The sequence below is a fragment of the Amaranthus tricolor genome, chromosome 14 (genome assembly GCF_026212465.1).
Source record: "Amaranthus tricolor cultivar Red isolate AtriRed21 chromosome 14, ASM2621246v1, whole genome shotgun sequence".
NCBI lineage: Eukaryota > Viridiplantae > Streptophyta > Magnoliopsida > Caryophyllales > Amaranthaceae > Amaranthus > Amaranthus tricolor.
In genome coordinates this window covers 2,165,135-2,177,269 of record NC_080060.1, presented here as the reverse complement: position 1 = coordinate 2,177,269, position 12,135 = coordinate 2,165,135, and the positions used below count along the sequence as shown (strand labels likewise).

General features: G+C 34.0%; 2 protein-coding genes and 1 pseudogene across 2 annotated transcripts; 2 read left to right on the top strand and 1 right to left on the bottom strand.

Moving 5' to 3' along the window:
* Window positions 1-520: 520 nt before the first annotated feature.
* Window positions 521-3,458, top strand: LOC130799933 (uncharacterized). Its single transcript, XM_057663231.1, has 3 exons — window positions 521-921; window positions 1,010-1,229; window positions 3,024-3,458. Exons 1-3 carry the CDS (start codon window positions 722-724, stop codon window positions 3,237-3,239), a joined length of 636 nt encoding a protein of 211 aa, XP_057519214.1. The 5' UTR covers window positions 521-721; the 3' UTR covers window positions 3,240-3,458.
* Window positions 3,459-4,992: 1,534 nt separating this feature from the next.
* Window positions 4,993-10,642, bottom strand: LOC130799753 (phospholipase A1 PLIP2, chloroplastic-like). The gene is made up of 5 exons (XM_057662972.1): window positions 9,723-10,642; window positions 7,716-8,192; window positions 6,859-6,918; window positions 6,331-6,747; window positions 4,993-5,835 (listed from the first exon to the last, which is right to left on the bottom strand). The coding sequence occupies exons 1-5, from the start codon at window positions 10,353-10,355 to the stop codon at window positions 5,266-5,268; spliced, it is 2,157 nt and encodes a 718-aa protein (XP_057518955.1). The 5' UTR covers window positions 10,356-10,642; the 3' UTR covers window positions 4,993-5,265.
* LOC130800130 (transcription factor MYB12-like) overlaps window positions 10,464-12,135 on the top strand; it is a 10,360-nt pseudogene continuing 8,688 nt past the window's right edge.

Below are 12,135 nucleotides of genomic sequence, written 5' to 3'. Positions count from 1 at the left end.
ATTCATACTTTCAAGTCCTAAAAGCATGTTTAATGAGATAATAAAACTTAGACAAATAACTATGTCACTTGAAAAATATGGGTTGTAAAACCCATCTTTTTCTATCCAAATAGAGAAAGCAGAGTAGAACAAGAGATACACACCATAAGAAACAGTGAAAGTAAGGTGAAACGATGACAAAAAAAATAGTGGAATCATCCTTTTTATAAGGAAATACCACTAAGAGTGTGTTCAACGAACGAATTTATCTTAGTTAAAATGATACTTAATAAAAGTTAATAGCGTTCGACAAAATAACATTTTAAGTGGTGTTTAGCGTTTTGACATTTATTTACAAAACATTGATAATTATAGTATTTAAAGTAACAACACTGGAAAACAAAATAGTAGCGTTTAACAATACTAGAAAACAAAGTATTATTTATGAAAATATTCATGATTAAAAAAAATCTATACTTTTCTCAAGAACAAACAAATATTCATTTTCTAGTTAAAATTCTTGGTTTTACAAGCGAAAAAAATAATCGTTATTGCATTTCTATTTTTCAAGGTTTACCCAAGAAGTCAAGAACCTAGAATTAGACAAATCAAACCCCCTTTTTTTTTTTTGCATTTTTGTCAAGAAATTCATCCTTCATCAATTACATATCTCCATTCCAACAACTACCCATCTTCACTTCACACCAAAAACCAACAACCAACCAACAATCAACCATCAACAATGGGGTGGTTAACAAGATTTGTTGTAGCACTATCATTCTTAGCAATTGGGATAATCTTCTCCCCAGAAACCTTCAAATCATCAAACTCAAATTCTTCATCTCTCTCAACTATCCTCAAATTATCTCATCTCCTATGTTTTTCCACTGCTTGGGGTGCTGCTTTGTGGGCCACCTTCATTGGTGGGATTATTATGTTCAAGTAACAATTTACTTTCTTTAATCAAAGTTAAATCTTTTATCTTTTTAATTTGTTTTGTTTAATTTTGGTTTTTGTTGGGTGGTTTTAGGAATTTGCCAAGGCATCAATTTGGGAATTTGCAGAGTAAGATGTTTCCTGCTTATTTTACTTTGGTGGGTGTTTGTTGTGCTGTTTCAACGGCGTCGTTTGGGTATCTTTATCCATGGAAATCATCATCTTCTACTGAGAAGTATCAGTTAGGGTTTCTGGGTTTTGCTTTTTTGTTCAATCTCTCCAATTTGTTGGTCTTTACTCCTATGACTATCAAGGTTTTCTCTTTTTCCCTCTTTTTAATATCATGTTCTTAACTTAATTAATCAAAGTCTTGTGTTTTTTGGAAGTGAATTAGTTGTTGTTTGGATGTAATTGTGTAAATTTTGACACTTTGTGATTTATATGTGAAAGTATGATGTCCTTTATTTTTATCAGACCCAAATCTTTTGGGATTAAGGTGTTTGGCTTTGTTGTCGTTGTATGTGTTTGATATAAGAAACATATTTACCTTAAATATAAACTTAACGTTGTTGAATGTGTGTTGGGAACACTGTAACATAATTCGCCTTTTGAATTTGCGATTCGCTCAAATTTGCCCAAGAACATCCTAAAACCAATCATAGTTATCTTTTTTCGATTTTCGCTTTGCGAGAATATTAGTGAATCATGTGACACTGGTTGGGAATACATTTTATTCATAATCAAATATTGTTGATGCTATGCTTTGGTTAGATTGAGGGTAGAAATTGTTTTGAGATTCTCACTTGAGAGGTAATATGAGTTAAAAATAGGAAAACGGAAATAGTTGGAGTCTTGGAGGTGATTGTATGAGGTAGTGGTTGTATGTGATCCCGAGGGATAGTGGACTTGTTACCTTAACCTCCCTAGCATATGGGCTACCCCGGAAATGGAGGTAAATCCTCCATCTTCCTTTCTTGAACACCGTAGTTGCTTCATCCTCCGTTCTAACCTTGTGTGAGTGAAATGTAATGAAGAGAAGTCATAAAATCTGCTTTGTCAAATATATCAGCTCCCGGGGAGTGCCCTAGTCTGTCTTCAATACGATCTTAACCCATTTGTTTTAATCTAGGAATTCCCTGGATGGCTAATTGTCTTTCGCTAATGGCCAATGATGGTGAGAAAGATGTTCTAAGTCGATAAAAAATACCAGCAAAGGTATTATCGAGTTCCCATGACATATGCAAATCTCCGGGATGATTTAGTAGCGCTTAGAGGTGTATCGTATCTAGGTCACCCGTGATTCGATTGCTAAAATTGAACTATTTAGAAACTATTATTTAATTAGACTTGACATTTTCGTTAACTTGGCTTTCTATCTTTCCGGTACCTTATTTTCATTCTTATAGACATACATTAGTTAGTGTGATGGTCCTCTGAATGAAGACTTGCTCTCCCACCTGCGCTTCCTCGAGTTGAATGAGTCTTTTTAGTGTGCGAGATGCAAAAACAAATTATGTTGATGCGTATATTACCTGAAAATTATTGCAAAGCTGTTGATATTTTATTTGTTTTGCGCACTCTGATTCTAGAAGCTTCATCTTACTTACTTGGTCATCGGTATAAAGCCCTGGGATAGTCTACTGAACACGTTGGCTATTAGAAATTTAGCATTGCAAGAGCATGCAATCTGATTATGCGAAGGTCACGAAATTTCACATTTCCCGAGATTCATTATATGCCCGCTTTGTAAAGGTTTTAAAATTTACCGAACCGATATTGCCCTTGTTATCAAGATGTAAAAAACCGCGTTTTAAGGGATATCTCGTGATTTTTGCTGATATTTGGTGGTACGGCAACCGCATCACCACGGTGATACCGAAATTATAACCGTTATGCCATTTTGCACTATGCTGTACCTTGACTTTGGTTTCAGTTGCATAGTAACCCTTCTGTGCAAAAGAGCATTTGAGAAAATCTACTCAAAACTCGTCATATTCGAAAATGTGCACGCATTTTGGTCATCATAAAAGAGTATCCATGACTAACTTATATGCATTGTTATTTATGTTCCCCCCTCCGGGAAGTTTCTTACGTTGTTCTCATGACAGATGATGCGGCAGAGGCACAAGGTTGAGCGGGAGAACAACATTGGGGAGGAAGTCGGGTGGACCAAGAACCAAGAAGTCGCAAAGAAAAACCCGCAGCTTGCACAAATGAATAAGAAGTTCGGTATGATACATGGATTGTCTTCTCTGGCTAACCTCTTTTCTTTCGGCTGTCTTGCTATGCACTCGTGGTACTTAGCCAGTAAACTCGACCTATGATCGGACCATACCATCTTGCCATTATCATGGGAGTACTTTTGGTGTTAATCTTGCTCTTGTTTCATTATAGTAAATAAAAACTCCAGTTTTTGGACAAGTTCACACATATAAATTTGCAGTGTACAACAAATATTCTAGCTTTTAGGGATTATATTTCCATCTTTGTATTTATGATATTGAATTCTGCTGCTGCAATAATTTGCTTGAGATTTCCATGGATTCTGCCGAGCGCTAACTTCCGACACTTGTTTGTTTGTGAATACAAACGGGCTGAGTGTAAACAAGATCTTTCTCGAGCCGACGGACTCTTTGGTCGCACTCTCCTTTATCATAATGATGATGGCGATTGTAATTGAAAAACAAACTTCCGAGTTCCAACTCCCTTTAAACCCCTCGGATTCATGATTCTACACGTATCACTAACTCAAAAATATGGACCGAGACAAAACGAGCTAAATAAAGTCATTGATGGATCCAAAATACACAAGGACATGTTGCAAACGGGTAAAGGGGGGGACCTTATAGCTCAATAACACTGAATATTCAATCTGTATAAATTTGGAGGTTCTTATAATTTAGATCACTATTCCAACTTTTTGAAATGTCTTAACTTTTTTCAAATGGTATTTTTTTTTACATTGAAAAATGTATTCTGATGAATATATGAAAATTTCAAATCCAATCAAAAGATGGACTCCTTAAAATTGTGAGGGTTTAGTTTCAAAAAAAATAGTCCCCTTTTATCTAAAAAAAATTAGAAAAAAATGTTGAATAATTGTTAAAAGTTATACATGGTACCAAGTCACCATTCAAAATTTTGAAAAAGACAAATTTAGAAAAAAAAGAAAAACAACAAATTACTCAACATTCACAACGTTAAAACTCAACACGTTTTTCACATTTGACCCATCTTATTTTGCATACTATTATTAAGTTTTTTTTGTTTGTCTTATAAAATATGCTACGGTTTTATTTTTGACTGTGTCTATGACCCACGTAGCCGCACTTTTTAATTCTCGTCGTATTTAAGTTATCTTTTTATTTTTATTTAAGAGGAACAAATCTTATGTTATGTTTGAAAACGAATATTTCATTTAAAAATTTATAATTGGCCCAATTTATTGTTTGGCAAATAAAAAATTTTCAAATTTAGATTTGATCAAATTTCACCATTGTTTTTAAAGTAGTTAAAGTTGAGAATTTGAGAATAATTATCCAGACATTGTCGTTCTCAAATTCTTCATTTATAATTTCATTATTAAAATTTATAATTTGAAATAAAATACTTGTTTCCAAACACAAATGTGTGTTAAAAATAACGTCCAAATCAGTGACCTTTAACAAAAGGGACATGCTCAGTCCATCTTTGCTTATTGGGCAACATGCCTAATATATTGGGGGATCTATGATTGTGATATTATTATTGGGACATCTCATCCATTGTCCGCCATAAAAATTTCAAAATATCAATTCTTTTACCTTTTCACTTTCCTTTTTTCTTTTGGTCACACACCAGATTCAAAAAATTATAAAAAATAAAAAATGTATTTGGTAAAATAATTTGTTAGACAATTTTAACAAATTTAAATACAAATAGATAAACCCTTTTAGAAAAAACAAATAGAAAATTAAATAGTTAAACCATCTAATATTAGAGTTGAGCAAATTAATTGATTAAAACATTTTGTTATAAATCAATTAATCAAATAATCAACTATTAACTATAATACTAATTGTTTGCCAAACACTCATATCATAAAATCATAATTATTTCATATTTCATTAATAAAATATTAAACCATCTATTTAATGTTCTAAACTACAATTTTCATATGTTTACAACCACCATTACAACTTTTAAAGAAAAACAAGATTACAAATACAATTGTTTTTCTTTTTCTTTTGACCATTAATTTTCTTATAAATAATCAAGAATTTGTTTAAACTATGTAGAGCTTCTAAATTCCAATTAATTAAGAAATTTTATCAACCAAATTTAGGGAGCCACATTCTATACAAGAAACTTTTATGATGAACTCGAAGTAATCGCATTGTATCCTATTAGGAGCAATCTTGCAGGAAACAAGAGCACAACAAGCAGATGCATATGTTGCGATGCAACAAGCCTACTAAACCGTTTCAAGGAATCTTTCCCGGTCTTAACAATCCTGGAAAACTTGAATCGAGTCTGTCCCACATTGACCGGACCGAAGAGAATTTTGTTTTCGGTGACACGTGGGGTCACAAGTGGCCACCACACCTTACGGCGCCGTTCCCTCTCGGCCTTCCTGATTCGACTGAGTTCTTGACGAATCACGCCACGTACACACTTGAGGTAGGAGTCCATGTCATGATCACGTTGAATAGACCCGCCATTACCATAAGAAGAGCGGTCAATTAGGATCTCTAAAGGATGAGGTGTGTTCAAGAATGCATTCTTCGCAGCTCGGAGTTTCTTTTCCCCCTCTTTGGCATCACCGCCCTTGTGAGTTAGGAGGTATAGACCACTCCCTGAAGGAAGTAGATCGTGTTGCGGGGAAAATTTTTCATCTGGCTGTAAAACAAGCATCTCGCCCATAGGTGCATAGAGTAGCTTCTGCAATTAAACGGTCACATATGTCAAAAGGTGCACGACTGTTTGCAAAATAGTCTTTCTAAGTATGTAGAAGTCACCCAAAACTTGAACAATATTCGATATAAGATATACACTTCTACATTGGAGTCAAACGATAGTCAATTAATCCTCGACATTTGATAACTCCAAAGATGGTAATAAATTCAATGTATAAGAAATATATATCGGAGTCATAACACAAGGAAAATTACAATTGAAACATATTTTTCTTCGTTTTTAGAGATAAGTCTAGAGGTGTTCATTTGCATCATCCGGTTGATTTCAGATTAGGTGTTTTGGGTAGATTTATAATAGGATTTTGTATCCACATTGGTTTTACATAATTGTAAATCCATTTTTAAGTCGGGTTAAATCGGATTCGGTTACAAGGTCGGATGAATATCGGGTCGTCGGATCTGTTTTGAACACCTCTAGTGATAACAAGTGGCCAATTCATCATGTAATCACGAAAGATACCTGGCTATTCAGGCAGGGATGGTTGTGGAAGCTTCGATTCACCGCTTTAAGCAATTGCGCAGCAGGCCTAGGGTAGTTGCAAGAGAAAGCTCGGGGTACAATATCACGGTGCATCACTACAGCCTGAATATGATTCTTGGGCAATCCAAGTTTGCGTAGCAGCCCATCACCTCCACACATGACATTAGGAGAACCGAAAGTGATAACAGGAAGAAGCGAGGCATACGGAACCTCACCTCGCATCAATAGCATTAGATTTATAAACAACGACAAGCTTCCACCAAGTGAATGACCCGTGAATCGGAATTTGGCACGGCTACCATGAGTTTTGATGTGGGCGTGAATCTCGGGCAACATCTGCTGATACATGCCCTTGGCAGCTTCGTATATGCCTCGATGCACAAGCACGTCTAGATCCTGATAATGATAAGGGAATTATATTTTGTTAGGGATACTACACGAGGAAATTCATCATGACAACTCGAACAAAATAGAACAAGCAACAATGAAAAAAAAAATTGAATTTACCTCGAATTGAATGGGTTCAAAGAGCAAGTTAGCTTGCCAAGAAGCTAGCGTCTCGGAGCCCTACACAAAATTAGTTTACACGCAATCATTGGTAGCTGGAATCTTAAAAAGTGATACTATGTCAATGCCAATTGATGATCCCTAATTCCTTATAGACTATGTTACTTGAACTCAGGTACTTGTGTACTTGTACGTGTCCAAGTGTCGGATATGTCTAAATATTCAATTTTAGACCTAAAATGAAGTGTCCAAGTGCCATAAGAATATACGAGGATCAAGGATCGAACATGGATACGTGAAGCAAAATGAAGAGTCCGAGCAACATAGCCTATAGACTTGAAAATAATTTTACTTAACCTAATACACCCGGCACCATAGAAAAAAATTGCAGATATTGTCGCGTTGCGGTAACAGTCATGAAGTGGCGGACACAACAACTCGCGGTGATATGACTCATTTCAAAGATATCGCAATGTGAATTGTTATATTGAAAACTGTTTCGTTTTATCATAGTAATTCAATTCAAAGTTTTCAAGAAAATACAAGTATAATTAAGTTAATACTTATTAAAGACTTTTTAAAACCTAAAACACTTGAAAAAAGAATAATGGCTAATATTCTAACGAAATAACATGTTACGTAACGAAATTTTGCGGTTCGGTAGGCTCAAAATCCATTATGAAGCGGCAATTATGTGACAGAAAAGCCTCGTTTTCATTCCATGCTTGGCACAAACCAATATTAAGGATCGCTACGAAAATCTAGGGCCCTAGGCTCTCGATGCAAAGATCTCGAGAGTAGAAACTATAGCATGAAAATAAGCAACACACTAACGAGACGAGGTAAATTCAAATTACCTGAATGATGAAATATCTTGTAGCACTCTTATCATCATCACATATGTACCATTCACACGGTGATGAACTTATAGAACTCAAATCATCTGCGACAGCCTGCTTGACTTCCTCTTTCGCACCGACAACAGCTGTTACTGAATCGGTGGTCGCCATAAGAGTAGCCATCTCCGAGTTAATATCAAGATTCCCACTATCCGCGTGCTGATCCACCTTGTCTTTTGAAGATGAGGAACTAGACGGAAACAAAATTTTAGTTCGCGAATGAAGATAAGACGCAGCAGATGCTGCAGCCTTAAACGCCGCTGATTCTCTCACTCGAGATTTTTCGTTCGTTTGGTCATCACATCGGGCGGCCTCCACTTGCTCTGCTTCAGCTTTAGACGACTGTTCTTTCTTTTCGGTCTCTGCTAACTGCTCCCTCTTCTCAATCGAAGAAGTCACATAGCGTAAGCCATAGCGCTTCAGAAGATTTCCTGGCTACATAAGAAACGCTTAGATTATTTTCCATCACAAACAAAAGAACATACAAAATTAGAAACTCGAAAAAGAATAATCTAAATAAACGCACATTATTTCTCGGACCAAGAGCAACAAACCATTTGACACTCGATTATCGTCTAGATAAGCTGACCTTAAACCAATTCCAAAGTTCCAATTAATGAAAATAAATTGGATTTTGTTAGAACTTAATTATCATCATTAAAACTAAATACTATTTTGAGGTAAACTTAAAGATGATTGAATCAGGAATATTTGCATTGCTGCCAAATGCAATTTGAATTACTTACGTACCAGTGTAAAAATTAGGCGCATCACATCGCATCGACAACTTTGTAAAGGTTTTCATAACAAACGAACCGATAATTCTGGTGTTGCAAAGGTGTAAAAGATCGAATTTTGAGCCATTTCAAGGGATATCTGATTATTCGACCAATATTTTGGGCGTAAAGATAACCAGATCACCCTATTACCACATCGCAATTCTGTTACCGGATCACAATTGTTACTGCATTTTTTACACTGTAACGCACCCCAGTTCCCCTAAAAATCCTTAACCAAAACCACCATAATGCAACAAGTAGCAATCAACCATAGAAGTATTCTTGATCATAACAGCTTTGAGCAGGGAAAGACCATCAAATAAAAAGCTCAACAAACATATGCCTACAATCGTAGTTCGGATTTATAGCTACTACAACTACTACTACTACCAAAAACCATTAAATATACTCTTACAAGATTAACCAACAAAGTCACTACCTCTCAAGATTCTTACTCTCCTTCTACAATTAATAGTCACATTGTCCTCTTTCTTATTACAAGAGTAAGGTTGCATAAATTCGACTTCTCAAGGACAAAACCCCACAAAAGTGTGAGCTACTTGGTATTAGATTTGGGGTGATGGGTTGTATTGTCCTTCTCTTCTCATCTATGTTACTTGGACTTGGGTACTATGTAAGATACTGGTATGTGTTCAAGTGTCGGACACATCCAAATATTCAATTGTATGGCTAAAGTGAAGTGTCTAAGTTCCATACTAATATCCGAGCATCAAGGATCAGACACGGGTACAGCAAAATGAAGAGTCTGGGTAACATAGACTCTCATAATTAACAAGTAATTACGAATATTTTTTGAAGTAACAATGGATTCACTCAAACTTGTATTATGATTGTGGTGATAGTAAAGGTAATTATAGCTTCTCCATAAGAAGGGATCATAATTCACATTCAAATTTTAACCATATCATATGGCTTAGAATTCAAATCCAAATTCTCAAATTAGCTGTCAATTTTATTTCTTTCAAATATAATTGAACAAAAAACACCCTTGCTAGCAAAATCAATTTAATAATGTGCAAGTGCTATCATATACATGTGCCAAAAACACACACACAAGTCATAAAATAACAACATCAAACATAAACCCATATGAATATTGATAGGTATATAAATATAAAAAACACAAAATGTGAGGAAAAAACACAAAATTAGATAAAGATCATACCTTTATGCTAGGTATACAATAAGCCAAACTCCCCAAATAAGACATTTGAGCATACAATTTAGCTTCACTCAAAGAAACCTTCTTTAACATCTTGAAAAATGAATTTCTATCAAACTCTACATTTTCCCCTTGTTCTTTATCATCATCATCATCATCATCAATACCATCATCATCACACACTTTACATCCTTCATCTCCATCACAACAAAAAGATGAAGATTTTTCAAAATTCCCATTTGGCCCTCCATTTTCTTTACCTTGCCAAAGAGACCTAACATGGAGGAATTTCATAACCCAATTCCCATTGTGCCCCTCTAAATCACTACTACTACAACCCACCTTGTTTTCCTCCTCCACCAAAACGGTGTCGTCCAAGGCTACACCTTTAGACCTCTGCTTTCTATCACCTCCATGAAACAAAGATCTAAATGGGTAATGTAAAGATGCAAACTTTGAAACCATAGATGTTGAAGACGCCGCCGTTTTATCAACTGATATTGCATTTTTTATCGGAGCCGGTGATCGACCCACGGAGGAAACTGATGGGTTGGGCCGAAATACTTCCAACCCATTATTCAATGGGACTGATGAGCCCAGCCCATGTAGCCCAGATCTCACACAAATGCTATCCATCAATATTTTTCAAAAATTTGTGGAATTAACTGTTTTGTTTCCCTTAGTTTTTCGATTTTCTGTATCTGGGTTCTGTTCTTTGTGATTGAAAAATTAAAAATTAAAGAAATGTCAATACTCTATGATATTTTGAATGATTTATCATTTATTAGAAAAAAAAGGAAGAAAAGGAGGAGAGTGAAAGAGGAAATTGGGGAGAAACGTGGAAATGGCAGCTGGCTAACGTAACTGCAAATACGTGTGTATTTCAACGATCTTTGAGTGTTTTAGAGAAAAGAAGTTAAGTGAAAGTGGGTAACCAAACTAAAAACCAAATAAATACTAGCCCATCTATATGGAATTGCTAAAATTCTTAACGCCCCATGTTCTATGAAACCGTATGGTTATGAAATAAATCTATATAATTAGCTTTTTTTTTAATTAATTACTTTAAAATTATAAGTAATCGTTTTAAGGTTATAAGTATTCATTTTAAGACTATAATATGCTATTATTTTAAAATTATAAGTGATCATTTTAATGTCATAAGTAATCACTTTAAGACAAAAAGTGTATAATGGGCCAGCCCAATAGAGATGGTCTCACTGTGAGACCGTCTAATTTAAAAATTAGTGAATTCTTAAATGTCAAATCCTCTAATTTTATAGAAGTATGTATTAAAAATCGGGTTTTATTTCAGTTACATTGTACATATTATTTCATATGTTTTTTGAATAACTAAGTTTTCAGCTTTTATGTAACTCAATGTAATATTTTATATTGAATAATTTCAAATGTACATAATAAAAAATTATAAAAAATAATATAAAATAATTTGAATTAAGAAAAATCATTCAAAATTCCAATTGACTATATTTTTCTTTATACATAAAAAAACTATAAAACAAAATTGATTCATAAATAGTGTTTATAGTGTAGTTAATAACAAAGGGAGGAAGTTTTTTTTGAGGAAAGTTCATGAATTGCTTTGGCAATTGATTCATATATATATATATATATATATAGAGGTGAGATTCAATTTAAAAGAAAAACTTCAAATGAAAAATATATCTTAGTGTGAATTTAAATCCTATTATAAAGGTAAAACGAAAGTCCTTAACATATAGAGGTATTTGACAAATAATTGTTGACTGTTGATTTTTTTAGTTGATTTTTTTGAGAAGTTGAAAGTGTAGCTGAAGCTAACTGTATAAAAAAATCTTTAATAAAGTTATTTATTGACTATTGCTAAATGTTTAATAGGTTAGTTATGTATTGGTTATTAGTCTTTTCTTTTTGCCTAAAAAATCAATTGTACCAAATAATAATTTAATCTTTTAACTAACAAAAAAAAACTAAAAAGCAAACAAAAAATCATTTAATAGACATTTTTATGAATTGACTTGCGACAAAATAATTGACCGAGAAAATAATTGACCGACCATCACATGAGGGGCAACTTGCAGGGTGTCAACTATTCACTGACACGAATAGAACTCTGGTTACCTTAACTCCCTAGCTCCAGCGATTGCCATGTCACACATTTTGGCACTATATCTTTTTTTTTTTGTTTTTAATTATTTACCAAATTTTTCATATTATCCATTTTCTCATCATTTGTGATTTTTTTGTTTCCTCAATATCTAAATTATTGTTCGCATTATCGATTTGTTTGTCCCCTCTTTCCTATATATATAGGAGTATAGGAGTATTTAATGGTATATGTACAGGGTACACTAATAATAATCATTAAAGATGAATATAAAATTTAATTAAATAAGTATCAATAAGGCCTAAATAT